This window comes from Aptenodytes patagonicus, chromosome 13 (assembly GCF_965638725.1).
Source record: "Aptenodytes patagonicus chromosome 13, bAptPat1.pri.cur, whole genome shotgun sequence".
Lineage (NCBI taxonomy): Eukaryota > Metazoa > Chordata > Aves > Sphenisciformes > Spheniscidae > Aptenodytes > Aptenodytes patagonicus.
Window position 1 is genome coordinate 7422618 of NC_134961.1, and position 17351 is coordinate 7439968.

General features: G+C 43.7%; 1 protein-coding gene and 1 long non-coding RNA gene across 3 annotated transcripts; one reads left to right on the forward strand and one right to left on the reverse strand.

Annotated features, from left to right (window-relative positions):
* Positions 1–538: 538 nt before the first annotated feature.
* On the reverse strand, positions 539–1423 carry LOC143166610 (uncharacterized). Its single transcript, XR_012996425.1, has 2 exons — positions 1341–1423; positions 539–1123 (listed from the first exon to the last, which is right to left on the reverse strand). It is a non-coding gene; the product is annotated as an uncharacterized LOC143166610 (long non-coding RNA).
* On the forward strand, positions 612–17217 carry COPS3 (COP9 signalosome subunit 3). 2 transcript variants are annotated; one of them, XM_076351134.1, is made up of 12 exons: positions 612–630; positions 4798–4927; positions 6667–6779; positions 6882–6931; positions 7805–7897; positions 8615–8794; positions 10056–10196; positions 11350–11523; positions 12424–12510; positions 12854–12967; positions 13681–13761; positions 14022–17217. In XM_076351134.1, the coding sequence occupies exons 2-12, from the start codon at positions 4803–4805 to the stop codon at positions 14073–14075; spliced, it is 1212 nt and encodes a 403-aa protein (XP_076207249.1). In that variant the 5' UTR covers positions 612–630; positions 4798–4802; the 3' UTR covers positions 14076–17217. The 2 variants fall into 2 exon arrangements, with proteins under 2 accessions (XP_076207249.1, XP_076207248.1); XM_076351133.1 differs by lacking the exon at positions 612–630 and adding an exon at positions 2078–2165.
* Positions 17218–17351: the final 134 nt, after the last annotated feature.

Consider the following 17351-nt stretch of genomic DNA (forward strand, 5'->3'; position numbering starts at 1 on the left):
CGGGGGGGGCCTTTATTTCAAGCACGCACCCTGCAAGCAGGCGGCCCTGGCAAGCACGTTCCCTTGCAGCAGAAGAAAGGAGCGGGGGGGACGCAAGGGGGATGCAACGGGGAGCAGAGGGGCCGCAGGGGGGATGCGGTGGGGATGCAAAGGCCCGTCCTCGCCCCCAGCGCCTCCTCCCCCTCCCCGCCCCATCCCTCCCTTGCAGCGAGCGCGGAGCAGGCGGCGGCGGCGGCGGCGGCAGCGGCGGGGGGCCGGGGCCGCCCGGGGTACGGCGGTGCGCTCGCCCCGACCCGGCAGTGCAAAGCCCAGTTCCTCTTCCCGGTGCCTGGCCGAGCCCGGAGCGGTGGCACCGCCTTAAAGCGGCACAAGCGCCCTGCGACGGCGCGGCTCCACCGCGCCTCCCGCCCGCTTTAAGCCTCCCCCAGCCCCGCTCCCTCCCCTTCCCCTTCCCCGGAGCGGGGGCTCTGCGGGGCGCCGAGCCCCTGCCTCAGTTTCCCTAATTCGGGGGCACCCCAGGCCGCCGCCTCTCCGTCTCCCCTCGCCTGCTGCGGACCCTCTCTCTCCCCCGTCCCCTGCCGACGCCCCCCTCTGCCCCCATGCCTTGTCCCTGCCTGGAGCAGGTGGTAGGTAGGTTTTTGGGGGCGCATGTACGTGGTATGGGGGCATCCGTAACATGGTGATTTTTGCAGCTAAGCCTTGACCTAAAATATACCCGTTTCTACCAGTTCGCGGGGAGGGGGCACGCTCCGCCCAGGATCTCACTCGATGTGACACAGCTCTGTCCCCACGGGTGACGGGGACCCTTAAAAGACAATACCCGGCCCCAAAAGAAGCGCTGACAGCACACCACGGAGGTCTGTATGTTCTGACACAGGACCAAAGATCACTCTGGTCAAAAAACACTGCGGGGATTAAAGCTGCTAAAGAAGGGGGAGGCCTCCGGGTGTGACTAACAGGATTAGGCAACCGCTGAGCTGGGAAAGAAACGATTTCGGTTGACGGCAATAACGCGGTGTAGTGGTTCCAAAATATTTCATCTTTCAATTCCAGAATGTTTCCCAGCGGCGTATATTGTCCTTGTTTCACAGAAAGGGCAAATGAGCTGTAGAGATCAGGTGACCTGGGGAAGGTCACAGCGTGAAGGAAGGAAGGAGCAGAACTGGCAGCCAGGCTGTACGCGATGGTCAACGTTAACAGTGAGGTTAGGAGGGAAAAGCGTGTGAAGCCCCGAGCCTGTATTCTGCTTTCACTTGCACCGGAGCCACGTTGCGTATTGCAAGGAACGGGATTTCAACATAACTTGGAAGTTTCTGACTAAGCGACGAGAGAATACATACGCGTCTCCGTGACAGGCGGAAAGGTTCCCTTCTTCTTCGTGGCACGTCGAAGGACCGACCAAATATCCCGCCCCGCAGCAGCTCAGGGCCGCGTGCCTTCGCCGCCTCAGCTCCCGTAGGGACGGAAAATACGCTCCCGCGTACATAAAGCTGGATGAAGAACGCGAGCCCCGATATTAGGGCGGATAGCGCGCAGGATCGGACGACGGCCGCCACGTTCGGCCACCGTATCGCCCCCGTCGAGGGGGAGAAAGGGAACCGACTCTCCTCGCCGCTCCCTCGCCACACGGCCGGGCCTTCAACGCCCGCCGCCCCGGGGAGCAGGCCCCGGCTGAGGGCCCCGTGTGGCGGTGTGAGGGGGCGGCGGCCCCGCCCTTCGGCGGGGCCGCCGCCCCTCACACCGCCACACGGGGCGGAGGCGTGACGCCACCGTGACGCCACCAGCCCCGCCCTGCTGAGTCACGGCTTTCTCGCGCTGAAAGGGGCCTCCCTCGCGCTTGACGCGGGGCGGGCGGCGGGAAGGCGGCGGTTGCCGTAGCGACCGCGGTTCTCGCGAGAGGTGTGGGGGGGGGCGGTGGCGGAAGTGACGCACGGCGGCGGGCGTCGCGCGGCCCCCGCAGCGGCGCCTGATTGGCTGGCGGCGGCGGCGCCCGTAGCGGTGGCTCCTTCCCGCTTCCCCCCTCCCCTCCCTCCCCTCACCCCGCCGCTCCCGGCCCGCGCCGCCCCCTCCTCCCCCCGCCCCGCCCGCGGCCGCGCCGCCAGCCGCCAAGATGGCGTCGGCCCTGGAGCAGTTCGTCAACAGCGTCCGGCAGCTCTCGGCCCAAGGTGACCGTGGGAGGGAGAGCCGCGTGCGGGCCCGGACGGCGGCGGCGGCGGCGGCGGTGGAGCCAGCCGGGCCTGAGGAGGGGGCGGCGGCCGGTGGAGCCCGCCGGGCCCCGCGCGGCTGGGGCGGGCCGGGCCGGGGCCTGACCCCTCTCACGGCTCTCCCTCAGGCGCGGGGGGTCCGGCGCTCCTGCCCCCCTGGGGGGGGGGGGCCGGTGGCTCCGGCGGGGCCCTTGCCGGGCTGGAATTCAGGGCCCCCTCGCCGCACGCGGAGGCGGCCTCGGAGGGACCCCGGAGGGGTTCAGCCGCCGTTGGTTTGACAGGGCACGAGGGGCCGGCTGTGCCCTTCACAGTGCTCCTTGCTTCCTCTCCCAGGGCAGCGGTGAGGTAGTGCTTTTTCGGTAGCCGGAGGTCCCGGGTGAGCGGAGCGAAGCCGGCACCGGCGGTCGTGGCAAAATCTGAGCCTTGAAAATCGGGGGGGGGGGGAGGAGCGGGCATCACGGGGACTTTAACTGGGATTATACAGCCCAGCCTGTCGCCTCACTGATGGGCGCGCTAGTTGTGGCATGTGTCTCTTAAAATGCATTTCAGAAGCGTTAGCTCCTGGGGACAAAGTAGAGCATGGACAGAGGAGTCCTGCCTTACCACGGAAGCATGCGGTAGGAGGCCTGCGACTGTACGCCAGAGTTGCCATAACCAAGCGTTCAGAAAGCGTTTTAATAACCGTAGTTAGAATTCCTTAGTTTCATTGCCAAACTCCTAATTTTCCTCTGTGCGGGCACAGTGTTTCTTAGTTCTTGAACCTTCTCTCTGTGTTGATGCTCCCTAAAATGCGTTCTGAGTGTTTCTCTGCAGGGGATGTTTGCTCCCTGGAACTGATCAAAAATTGATGCTTTCCTCTATGGCCCCAGGCTTTATCTCTGGCAGTTACTTTTGGGTGGAGCTCTCTTTCTTTGGTTTAACTTACTAAATACAGAGTATTTTTTACTGGGGATATCGGATACAGGAGACAAATTAAACCCGCAAGGTGCGGGTACAAACCAGATGGAAGATGGTTCTTTGTACGCGCGTAGTTTAGCTGGAGAACTTTTTATTACAAGGTTTTGTGGATGCAAAAGGTTCAAGGGGAGACTGGTTGACTTTATGGAAGTTCTCCCATTAGGAACGAGCCAGACAGACGTTCTCGGTGAGAAAGTAAATCCAGACACCAGACAGGCTGCTGGAGGCTACGAGAGCGTGCAGGAGAAGTCTGTGTACTTTGTGGTGGCGTTGGTTTCTGGTTATCAGCATTTGGCTGCATGGGAGGTGACATAAGTGGACGTTGAGTTGGGCCTGGTGTGGGTATTTCTACTTGCGTTGTTCAGTGTGTGTTTGTGGGTAGAGGGTTGTCTGGGTGGTTTTTTGCTTTGCTTTTTAGGGGGATGCTAGATGATAGCTGTAGAATGGGTGGATTTCTCTACTAGGGAGGACGACAGAACTAAGGTTTTGCAATGCTTGAATCAAAGCGCGGAGCGTTTTACAAGCCCTGTTCCTTTCCATGCTTATGCCTGGAGTTTTAATTCCGTATGGAGAGCGCTGTTTTGGGGATGGGTTTCTGGAGTTCCTGGGCTCTGGTTCCACGTTTGGAACTTTTGATCCCTCTGTTACTTTGAAGCTAGCGTTTCATTGCTAGGGCTTCCCAGGATTTCTTTTTCAAGGGAAAAGGCCAGAGAGTTGAGAATAGTGTTAATCTCTATGAATGGAGCCGCTATTCCTCATTTTATGAAGATTTTTGTAAGGGTGAGAGAACCTCTGTTTTTTTCTCTCTAACCTGCAAGGATCAACCGTTGAAACAATACTCTACTTCAGAAAGGCGTAGTTTTAATTAAGTAATTGCGGGGAGAAGACTTTGAAAGCAGTTCATGCTAATCAGTCTGCTTTCTTTGTAAGGTTTTTTTGGGCTTACCGTATCTTCATAGTTCAAAATAGTTGCCTTTCCTGCTGTGTTCATAGCTCACAATGAGTAGAATAACATTGTAGTTCTAATTATACAAAGTAAATTTAAGAACAGATTTTAAAATGCTATTATTGTTGATACTTAGCTGTAATTTTAATGTCTACTTCAAAAAAATGCTTATGAGCAGACCTGAAAAGTGGATAGGGCACTTGAGAAGCAGCAAGGAACAGGCTTGGGATTTTTTTTTTTTTAGAAAGGGGAGGAAGCTATTTTTTTCTCCCCCTTATAACATCTACAAGGCACAAGTGCAGATAAACTATATCCACATGAGGCGAAATTTTGTATCACGGTACATTGGTCAAAGTTTTAGAGACTTGACTTAGGTGCTCTTGGCGTTGATACGAGACCCTGAAGCCCCCTCTCTAATGAGGCGAGCTGGTGCTGCTTTTCGTGTTGTGTTTGTGTTCTGAGGGCTTCCTTTGCCATCCCAAAGGCCAGAAGCTTAGCTGTCACCTTATAAAAGACATACAGTGGGTACCTCGCTTGCTGAAAACTAATGCTTATCGTATTACAGAAAAGTAAATTCTCTGTGTGATGCTACTTTTTCTACAGGTTTTATAGGGCAGCAAGGTGTAACGAAGTAAGGGAATGCACGAGTGTTCTCTAATTAGAGTTTGACAACGATGTTTTGTATTTCAGGGCAAATGACCCAGCTTTGTGAACTGATCAATAAAAGCGGAGAACTACTAGCAAAAAATCTTTCCCATCTGGATACAGTGCTTGGTGCCCTGGATGTGCAGGAACACTCGTTAGGCGTTCTTGCTGTCTTGTAAGTGTTGCTTTCTTTTAATTAAAATATCTTAGTATTAAAACTTCAGGCAACATGCTGAATTGTCCACCAAATGTTTTTCTTTTGGACATAGGTGTTTTCAGTCTGCATTTCTTAGAATGGTGCTTCGTTTCCTTCGGTGATGCACATTTTATTAATAAAAATACCAAGGCAAATTTGTGTTTTCAAAAGAAAAAACCTCTGGAGCTTGTAAATGCCTTTACTGTCAAATGGTAACACTGGGGGTTTGTTTTCCTTAAGGCTGTATCCATTTCTCTTGTTTATGCCTTTGTAAGTATTTTTCCATACATGTTCAGCAAAAAGGTGTAAACCAAACTTTTAAAACTCGATTGGCAGGGCATTAGTGCGCTGAACTGTAAGCATGAAGCAACGTGCTTATTTTTTTTTTTTGCCAGTGAAGCATGGGTTCTTATCATAGTTCTTCAGTATTTGTCTCTGGACCACATTGAGGCTCTTGCTGCTCTCTGTAGTGTAAGACAATACTTGAATTGTCTTGGTGATGCTGAGGTAAGGTAAGGATATTTGGCCCTGAAGCTCAAACTATTGTTTCTAGCTGTACCTAACCGCAAGCGAAACGTCTACAGGTTCCACTATTATTTTAAAGTTCACTTTTAAAGGAAAGACCAGAGTTCTAGTACTTGTTCTACTACCCTTTTGAAACAAAATGACTGTAATACATGGAGATAATGCACTTAATATTACAATTCATTAGCATCTTGTAAAAATGCATTATGGAATTTACAAAAAACAGGGCATCAGTACTGCATTAGCAGAAGAATCGTATCATGGGGTACATGAAAACAGTCATTCAAACAGGTGGAAGAAGGAAGATAACTTTATAAGAAATAATATGTAAAACGTGTTATTTGAAGAGATGGCATCAGTGGAGTATATGGTAAAGTTCTGGCTGAAACTGTGGCGTGGCAAACTCCCACGCTGGTAGAATAAGACTCTCTGAAGAGACAGGGAAGGGGTGGCAGCACGTAACCTGGACAGCCATAAGCCTTGTGGGGAAGAACAGTCCATGATCTAGGTAGGTTTGAACTGCATATTACAGTGTATAGCAACTGAAGTATGGGCAGGGTTGGGTACCTTCCGACAGCATTAAACAGAGGTGTTTTTCTGTATGTTTTTGTGACATCTGTAGGATGCGTAGCTGGAGTTTTCATTGCCCTCAGATGAGCAATATTCATAGTTCATCTTACAGAAGCAGCAGTGTGCAAGGCTACAGCCTACAGGGTGCTAAGGAACCACCAGAGATGGAGGGAAACTGGAAGTGAAGAGAAAGAGCTCCTAGCAAGAGATATACATCTCATAATTTAATAGTTGAGAAATCTTGAGCACATTCAAGCAGGAGATGGCTGCAGGATAGGCAAAAGCATCCAGAGAAGTTGTGTGGCTGAGTGTTACAGTTCATCATCGTTAGCCAGTGTTTCTATTATGATTGTAACTATTGTACCAGATAAAATGATCTTTGTTCCCATAGCTTGTTCTAAATTGTAGTTTGCACTAGATTGAGAATGGGGGTGCGCGCGGAAAGCGTATTTTCAAATGTTGTGTAGCTCCTGGGGAAATTGCATGCCATCTGTCATAAACACTTTGGGCTTGTTCGCAAGCATCTACATGCATCTGCAGAGACATAGCGATGAAGGTGAAGCTTTTTTATTAATCTCCAAATGTTAAGTGTTAAACCTTCTTTGTTGTTGTTTTTATTTTAGGTTTGTGAAGTTTTCTATGCCCAGCATCCCTGACTTCGAAACATTATTCTCACAGGTGCAGCTTTTTATCAGCACTTGTAATGGGGAACACATTAGATATGCAACAGACACTTGTAAGTTAAGCTTACTTTCAGACTTTATATATTTTTTGATAGTTTGATATTACTGATTTTTCACTGTGTTGGGTTTTTTGTTTGTTTTTTTGCTGTATTTAGTTGCTGGCCTGTGCCACCAGTTAACAAATGCCCTTGTGGAGAGAAAACAGGTGAGCAAATATCATCTAGTACAAATAAGCTACCTACATATCCAAGCTCTTGAAGGGGATGTTACCAGCCTCTCACTCACTTCATAAAGATTTGCCACTAACTTCACGTTAAGTATTTTTGTGCAGCTCCTTACTTGTTAAGTTTACTGAGAGGTAATGAACCTAAACCAAGATTTTAAGGTTTCTTTAAGGAAAATGTAAGGAAGATAACTTTTTCTTTAGGAGAGTCACCTAAAAAAGTGCTGTCACACACAAACTAGGAAATCTGTAGTACCAAGAATGTTCTTCAGACAAGTGTGTGTGAGTAGGAGAGCGCTGCAAAAGTTATTAGCGCTGGTGAGTCAGTGACACTAGTTTCAGTGTTACTCTCACCAGTGTTATATAATGTTTTTAATGAAATGCCTTACTGTAAAGGGAACTTGATTAAGAAATATTTGACCAATGTTTTTGTTGCTAAGATACTGATTTTTTTTCAGGCCATTTTAGTTAAATCTAGCCTGAAGTAGAAGTAGAGATCAAGTCTGGTCTAAGTGGACTAAAGCGAGAGCCTTGCCTTTGCTATTTGGTGGGAGTTTAGATGGCGTCATGGAGTCAAAAGGTTTTGTTATTGATACAAATTACTGTATTCCTGATGTGGTTGGCTTTGTGAAGCAGAACTGATAACTTTATTTAGTTTATCAGGAGAAGTTGTATAGCCAAGGTTAATTTTATTTTCTGAGAGACTGCAGTATCCTACAAAAAGGGAACCTCACGTTAACCATTACTTAATGGAACCTGTCAATTAGTGTTATTTTTCATTTGTAAGTGTCAACATAAGATCCAATGTGCTGCCATCTATGAGAAATTATCTGAAAGAGATGTAATTTCTGACAGCCCCTGCGAGGAATTAGCATTCTCAGACAAGCCATAGACAAGATGCAGATGAACACAAACCAGCTGACCTCAATACACGCAGATCTCTGCCAGGTAAGGGGAGCGTGAGGGCTTTTTATGAGAGTAAATGCTTATAAAATACCTATAACCCTTTGAGGAAATACATGTTCACATATTGCAATGTAAAAATGGCTTTTAACTGTGGTTTTTTTTCCAGTAATAAATAATATGATATACTGAAATAAAATCCCCTTCTATTAATTTTAAATGTTCAGCGCATGTCCCCAGGTCTTTGGTTTTGTTGATGACTTCTGAAAGTCCTTTGACATCCCTTCCCTCTGGGCTGAAAGTCACACACAGCTTGTCTTAGGTGGTATAAGTGTAATCTCCAGATACTGTTTGCTCAAGTTTGACAAAAGGCATGTTTGTCTTGGTATCTTTGGCCTGGATTTCCACTTCTGTCTCATTCTTGGCTCCTGGGATTTAGGGTTGGACAGGAATGTTTAGTGCAATATTTAGTGCTGCCAGCACGGTAGTCTGGAAGGCCTGGAGTTTCAAGCAGCTTTGTCAGTCTAATTTCTTTAGTATTCAGATAACACAGACTGTGAACTGTTATAAGTTAAGGGTTTTCCAAATACCATGATGCAACGAATAATCTGTGTTACAGCACTACTGATGTGCCCTGTTTTTTTGCTCTTGGAGGAGTGAGATTTATTAAATAGTACTAGATGAATTTAGTTTCAACTTCTTCCTCATGGAAATTTGAATGGAAATGGCTAATTTATGAAAACTTGATTTATTTTCTTGTAGCTCTGTTTGTTAGCAAAATGCTTTAAACCTGCCCTCCCGTATCTAGATGTGGACATGATGGATATTTGTAAAGAGAATGGGGCATATGATGCGAAGCACTTTTTATGTTACTACTACTATGGTGGGATGATATACACTGGGCTAAAGAACTTTGAAAGAGCACTCTACTTTTATGAACAGGTAACTTTAAATAAAATGGTAAGTCTAAAGCGCGATCAATTGAAAGGCAAAAGTAGCATGTGTAGTAGGGCTGAGAGAACATAGCATCTCTGAATTGCCACCAAGGGTAGCAATAAAAGCCGTGAACCTAACAAAGTACAAGCAGTCTCCAGTTATTTTCATTCTTAAGGATATAATTCTACTAACAGATCTATACTGCTCTTCATCATTCACGTAGGTTTTGGTTTAGCACAGGTGTTCATCATAGTAATACATAAAAACTGATTTGGGTTAGTGTTCACTATTAGTTCTTTTATGAAAGGTACAGCCTGAGTGGTACTCTTCAGCGTAGAAAGTGAAGTAGCAAGCAAACTGTCTTTAGAGGTGCTTTCCTTTTAAGAAGGTCTCTTACAGCCAAGTAACTATTGCACCATAAAACTATGCGACTCAAAGGTTGATGTTAAATTTATCTCGCTATAAATATTTTTCAGATGCCTGCTTATTACTGCTAGCATAGAAACAGTTCACAGGCTGACATTCAGAATTGTCTATTCTTAAATAAAAAGTAGTCCAGCGGTTTTGCTAAGACCTTTGCTAATTTTATGAGGGGAGTTACACTTCAAGGCTGTTACGATATTTGCTGCTTTTACTTTCTCTGTGAAAGAAGAGAAAATCGCAAAATTGGGAAAACTTTGTGTGTGTGAGAGAGGGAAACGCTGTCAAACGTGCAAAATAAACTGGTGCAGCATTTTTCTTTTCGGTAAACAAGGGTCAGCTCTTGAGTAGCTAGCAGTATCATAGTAAAGTAGAATCCCTCTTCCCTATTCTGCAGACCTCTTTCAGCATACTTAAATATGAGATCTGATGATGCAATAGCTTTGTAAAACCTCTTTAAGAACCTATGTAAATCCAGGTTCTACAGGAACTGTATAATCATTCCTGGTAACAAGTAGCTACAGGTGATTTCTAGTACAACTTTAGGTATACAGCAAGGAAAGAAGTTTTGATTTGATCTTAACAGGGTTATTTTAAGGTAGGCATCACTGTAACATGATATGTTTTGAGTAGCTTGTCTAGAATTTACTTTTTTAGGACACTTTTGGATAATTAATTTTGACAGAAGTTAGTTAAGCTTTAATGCTCAAAGGTGAATTTCATATGTCATTGTATCCTTTCTGCATGCAGCTTGAAACTGAGATTTTTTTTTTTAAAATGCAGTAGCTACCAGGATCTTCCAGTAAGCATACTAAATTTCTATTCCATTTCTTTCTTTCTTGCTTAGGCAATAACTACTCCAGCCATGGCAGTCAGTCATATTATGTTGGAATCATATAAAAAGTATATTCTAGTTTCTTTGATACTACTTGGCAAAGTTCAGCAGCTACCAAAATACACTTCCCAGATAGTTGGTAGATTCATTAAGGTAAGTCTTGCGAATACAGTTAAATAATAGAACAACAAATCTGAATTTGTAAATGATTTTTTTTCTACCCTCATCTGATGGTACTGTTTAACATTGCGGATCATGGGAAATAACGCACAACGTGCCAGAGTACGACCTCTTGCTGCCTTTCTAGTGTACGATAGCTAAAGATTGCCTGGCAACTTCTACGTCTATTACAAACAAACTGTATTGTTTGTATTGGCGATACAGGTTTTTAAACTTAAATTTGGAAAAACTTCAGGGCTGAATAGTACTTACCAATATTCTCTTCACTGATACTGCACATCCCTTGATGGCATTTTACATTAGAACTCAAGACTCGGATTTCACTTGGCTTTCAATATGCAGTGTCCTTGTAAAAACATTCAACCTGTAACTTCATCTAGTTGAAGTACGAAATGCTAAATAGTTTATTCCAAAACTCCAGCTTTATAAAGAATAAAAGCTTCTGAAAAAGCTGCAGGTTTGGAGTATGTAAGCATTCTGATTAGGAGGTGTAGGGTGGGAGACAAAACTGCTAGCGAGAGTTCTGATCCTAAGTAAATAACACACTTTTAAAAATTAGATAGTTCTTATTTAACACTGAGTTTGTTGATTTGTGACCAAAACTTTAAAGAGTTCCAAAAATCTTCTTCTAACTTCAGATACTAATAAGCAAGCTCAAACAAGTGCCATTTTAAAGTAATTTAGGTGAACTAGTCTTCACCCTTTGATTCTCTGTTGTCCATGCTGTGATGCATTGTGGTCAAGGATGACACTGTCTTAGAGGGCAGAACAAATATAATGGATGGGCAGTGACTAGTCAATATGCTACTTACCTTGAGTTCAGCTTACTTCATGTACTGGTCAGCTAATGAACTTTTTCTTGCTCTCCCGTAACTGGAACTGTCATACAGAGGTCCTTGAATGATGTTTACTAAATCTTATATTGCAGTGATACAGATTCAGTGTATGAGGATCTGTTGTTGCTGTAAAGCCATGTATGGGCATCACGTAATTTTTGAGATGCTTGAGCTACTTAAATTTACTTTTATGCCTGCATGGCTTCTAATGTTGAAGTAGTGAATAGATTTTTGTGAGGCTGGTTGAACACCATGTTCTTCAAGAAGGGTTCTCATTTTTCTAATTGCAGCCCCTTAGCAATGCTTACCATGAATTAGCGCAAGTTTATTCAACCAATAAACCCTCGGAGCTTCGGAATCTGGTGAACAAACACAGTGAAACATTCACAAGGGATAACAATATGGGGCTGGTTAAGCAATGCTTGTCATCTCTCTACAAAAAGAATATTCAGAGGCTAACCAAGGTAAGATGTAGGGGGTTTGTTTTGCTGAGAAATTGTGGTTAGTTTTTCTCAAAGAGTGTATCTCTGAACTGAATTCAATTCAGAGCAAAATGGTAATGCAGTAACGTCACGGAGAAATGACTAAAACTGAGATTTGTGTGTCTGAAACAAATGGGACCGAAATGCTCCACATAGACAGACAGACATACTGAATCACCTTTTAAATAATGCATAAGCAGCCAACTGAATTGGTTTTCTATCAGAGGGGTTTGCCCATGTGATTTTCATACATAATCAAAGAAGTTGTGAGTGCTGCTACCAAATGACCTTCATCTGTTTGAAAAACAGGAAACCTGAACTTTACAGGTTACTTCATTAGAGAAGAGTGAGTGAGTGAGACAGATTTTTGGAAGTGTCTGAAGTAAAAGGAAAAACAGCAGCAGTGGAGTGATGTGCTCCTTCAGCTGAGAGATCAGATTAATCCTTAAAGATGATCAGGGGAAAGGTCTTCCCCCCCCCCCCCAAGCTCAAATGATGTTTGTTGCAGTAGAACTAACCTCAGAAGTAATGCAATACACGCATCTCTTGAAGGAAGTTCAAGGGATGGGCAGTCACCTTATTCATGTAGAAAGGTGAGGGAGGAGGTTGGCCGTGGTCAGGACTGTGTCTGGGGTAAAAAGGGACTGCAGAAATGGAGTAATGGCTCCATTAGTTCTACTGCGCATGTGTGCAGACCAAACAAATTGGTATCTTTGGAGGAAGAACTGACTCTGCTCTCACGGTGTTTTTATAAGTAATAACTATGTGATCCACTTGTTTCTTCCTATCGGGCTTCAAAGTAAGATTGCATAGGCCATGAAGGATTGATAGGGAAAGTTCTTAGTGTCTAGTTTTCACCATTTAATACTTTCTAAATTTCAGACATTTTTAACATTGTCATTACAAGACATGGCAAGTCGAGTGCAGTTGTCGGGGCCCCAAGAAGCAGAAAAGTACGTCCTCCACATGGTAAGACTCGTTACCTGGCTAAACTATCCTAATTTAAAAACTGATCCAATTTAAGACTCTCTTAAGTGTTTGGATTGGCAGTGCATGTTCTGAATGGCTGAAGAATGGTTCTTTTTCAGGGTGAAGGAAATACTGTCAGTCTGCTGTGGTGTTTAGACTGTTCTCAAAAAATCTTAAAGGATATTCTCCGCCTAAGAGAAGGCATGCATCATTTGTCTTTGGGAAGCTGTTGGGAAATAAAAAGCAAACAAGTTAAAGATGATTCCACAAGGAGTCCATGTGTTGTAGTTACCTGAAATTCTGTTCTTTGTGATACCTTACATTAAACCCTCTCTCATTTCAGATAGAAGATGGTGAAATCTTTGCAAGTATTAATCAGAAAGATGGTATGGTCTGTTTCCATGATAATCCTGAAAAATATAACAATCCAGCTATGCTTCATAACATTGATCAGGAGGTAAATCTTTAAGATACTAACTGCTTTTGGAATTCCTACTGCAGAGCCTTAGTCTGTAATCAGAGAGCTGCTGGGAGAAGCCGGTGTGGGTAACTTACATGTAGAGATTGAGGAATCATTATTGAGATTGAGGAATCATTATTGAGATTGAGGAATCATTATTGAGATTGAGGAATCATTATTGAGATTGAGGAATCATTATTGAGATTGAGGAATCATTATTGAGATTGAGGAATCATTATTTGATTATTTCACAGTACTAGTATTTAAAGGTTTTAGATTGATAGTCAATTACTGTCAATGCGTTCCCTGTTGTATCTTCTGTACAGCTTGAGATGTTTCAGTAGACTGAAACATCAGTTGGTGATGTGAAGTTCCTTGAACTGACTGGATTAGAAAGATTGTTTTTAGAGTTTTAGACTTCAAGGATCGCTTCCACTGGATGTCGATAACTTGCCTGTAGGTTGAGGTGGTTGACCTGCATGGGACTGTCTGTCAGTGGCCTTAAAAAGGATTGTTAGGAAGACATGGATCAAAATAAGGGAATAAAAAATTGGTCTGACACTTTTGTTTGGGACATGAGGGATGAACACTTTGACACGGAGTTTTTGTGATGGCAAAAGTTATTGGTTCTACATAGCACAGCCATGAAATGTATTGAAGGTCACGTTCAAGCTGGACAAAGTAATCAACTTTATATATATTTTTTTAAGATGCTGAAATGTATAGAGCTTGATGAACGACTGAAAGCCATGGATCAAGAGATCACTGTGAACCCTCAGTTTGTGCAGAAGGTAATTAATTTAGTGTCTTGTAAGAGACTCAGTGCAGTGAGTATGTGTTGCACTGAATGTCAGTATTTACAGTGTTAATAATTACGTATTTTTAGTAATGATAATAGTATGTGCATAAACATCATGCTTTAAAACAAAAAGGAAGGGCATGTTATTTCATATGCGCTTTATTTTCCTACCTGTTAACTTCAAAGAACTGTCTGTCTCAAAGGTAAACCTTCAGACCTGTTTTTGAAAAGGAATAACTCTCTCCCTTCCAGAGTATGGGCTCTCAAGAAGATGACTCAGGGACCAAACCATCCAGTTATTCCTGAAATTCGTGTTGCTCACCACTCCGCTTTCAAGTAAAAGCTTATGAAAGAATCACGCCTGGAATAGGGCATTGAGGAGTTCCACGAAGGGAGCAGAGAGAACTGAGCTTTGCTTTTCACCTGGACATTAAGAAAATAAAAGAACACCCTCTCAGTACTGTACAATATCAGAAATATTCTCTGCAAAGAAAAAGGAAATCTCAAAAGAAACTTAAGTCTGTTGTGGATTTATTTATCTTCAGATTAACATCGTTAATGCATTAAATAATCTACCTTTTGTTTTAAAGGGTTTGAATGTTGCTGTGTTTCTGTAGCAGTCCTTTTTTCTCTTCTGCAAAAAAAAAAAGTGTTATTCAGGGAAGAATACAAACTAGTGTTGGTTCACTTACAAGATAATTACTGGTTCATTATTCTGTATTTAAAGTTGGCTCAAAGTGCAGATTTATCATATGTATGGTGGGGGGAAGAGGGGTGGAGTTTAAGTAAATTCTCTACATTATAATTTGCATATGCCCAATGTAGCTGGCTGCTGTCTATTAAATGAAATAAGAACTGTGCTCTTCCCAAAAGGGTGAGCACAGGAATGAGTCCTTGTAAGGCGGTTTTGCTGAAAAGCAGAAATCACTATAGGGAATCCATACATGACAGCTATTTATGATTTTAAATTCCTGGTACAAAATATCTCCTAATAATGTTTACTCTTAGATCAAATTTATTAGACCTAAACAAAAGGATATTTGGGAGACCGTGGTGTTCTGGAGGATGCTGGATGTAAAGGTGTTGACACCGAAAGCAATTTAAATTTTTGCTCCTATACAATTGGCATGAAGGTATTCAACAGGCTAGTACTTTCCTGTGGTGGAAATAAGTATAAGTGAAGGCGATGCTATAGATCTTTGTTTCCAAAGAAAGTAATTCTACATGGAACACAGAATTCTATACAGCTCTCAAAATGCAGGATTTTATTTGGAGATAACATGCTGGAATGCTATCTGGTTTTTAATTCACTATTTTAAACATAAAAACTTTGTTGTTGGATTCTTTTAAGTGCTTCACCCCTTAAATCAATGGGCTCTTTAATTTTTCTGTAGCTCTCATGTATCTGATGATTCTCACTGTTAAAACACCTTTGAAACACTTCATGTCAGTGCAAATCTCCTCCTATCAGGCATAAATAAACCTGTCATCAAGTCAGAATGCGAGAAGCTCAGCATCCAGTGCTTCCTACCTAAACGCCTGACTAGGAGCTGCTTGCTACTGCTAACCTGCCAGCTTTTTTTCAGGAGCCTGAGTGAGAGCTAAGCCTTTCTGGCTCTTGCCGTGTGAAGCTTGTATGTATTGAGGTCACCCGTTGTGGAAAACACTCCACTTGTGCTTCCAGTGCTGATACAGAACTGTTGGGGTTTTCATTTAACTCGTGTCTTAATTGTAGCAGAGCCTCTGTGACAGCAGTATGCTTTCTAGTAGAAGAGAAATGCCCCCAGGTTGTTCTCTAGGTGATGAATGACGTTTCTAGAAGTATAAAATAGCAGTTTAGTATTGAACACAGCATAGGTCCATAGTGTTAGTAGCTCACCATTGAGTACTTGTGCTTCCTATCATACAGACTTCCATATTTGAAGGCAACTTTTCAACCTCGGGGTTTTTTTTTTCCCCATAACTTGCCTTACCAGTCTTGTAATTAAAAAAACCTTCAAAAATCATAAATATCTTTTCCTAGTTAATCCTGCAGCGATTTCAATGCTGAACATGCTTACGCCATTTTCTTCTCTGGTACTGTGGCAGTGTTAAATTAGTAGATTAGTAATGCTGTGGGCTGGGTTGTCAAAGCGTTTACAACCATGTGTGGTAGTCGTGAAGTACCGCAAACGACTAACGTACGAAAATGTGGATGGCTCGCCTTTCGTTGCCAGGGAGAGAATGTATGCAGGATGCTTTCACGAAGTTGGAGAAGAACCAGAAATGCCCACTTCGCAGTGGCTGAGCTCTTATACCGCTAGTTCCTATTAGCGAGCGTGGACTTAACCTGCTGAGAGCAGCAGGACGGCTTTCTATCTGTGGAATTGGAAGCAAATTAATACATGCAGCTGGCAAATAGCAGCTACGTTTTCTCTTCTTTTTCACCTCAAGTAGATAAAATAAATCCACGCTCGCATCAAAAGGATGGTAGAAATAGCTGTGTAATAGTTTCAAATGATATATTGCGCTATTTTTCTTAATCTGATTTTTAAGAGGGCAAATGCTTTTAAAGTTGAGAACTGCTAAGGTTCCTTTTCTGACATGGATAGTTGTGCTGTTAAACTCCGATCGCTGCTGAAAATTCAAAGTCAGGTCCCACCTGTAGAATCGGTAGATAAAGCATTCACCGAAAGTGCTTCAGGGAAGGGCTTTCAAGTAATAGTTTGATAAACGCATATGGTCTGGCATCTGCATGTCTTGAGATACTGTTGAAATTAAGTCAGATTTTTAATGAAGTAGCTCCTTCAAGTCTCGGAACTAATCGCATGGGCTGTGGTCAGCTGAGACGCTTTGAGAGCACTTGAGCTTTCTGGTTTTAATTTGTATTTATTGCAGGGAAGGACTTTTGATCAAATATAAGAACACTGCATGCTACGCTCCTCCAGACTTAGACTCTCAGAGGTCCTGTGGCTGGTTCTTGCCATCATGCATGGCCACAAGATGTGTTCACAAAATACTGAGTGCATGCTTTGATACCGAACTCCTGTTTTCATGCATCTTAATTAGCGAAGATATAAAATGCGGTTCCGAAGGTAGCATTAAACATGCAACTACACTTCTTAGCCACAGGAGGGGTCTCTAGTTCAGTTATTAGTAGCAGGTAATAAAATGTTTCTAAAAAGAAATGGTTAGAAGCTGTTTGTGCCACTGAGGAGCCCCAGTTAGTGACCTCTGCTCACACACCTGTAGCGCTGCTATTGCGCCACATGCTTTTGCGTAACTCCAGCTGCCTCCTCCTATGCGACTTCCCTTCTCTATTCTGCAGTACAACCGCCACCCGTTGTATGTGTTGTCACAGGCGATCTGTATAACCTAGGAAATGTTTTCTGCATGGCCAAACTGGCTGAGGAGGTTAGTCCTGAGAAGTTGTTTAAATGTACTGTTGGAAAATAAAGATAACAAACGAGTCGGTCTTCTTAGTTTGTCTTAAATGAGATAGTAGGTGTTTCGTATTTGGCTTTTCCTTAGTTTTTTTTTTGGGGGGGGTCTTTTGTTCTTGTCGCTTCTCAGGACGTGATTCTGGCTGACTGGCAGGAGGCT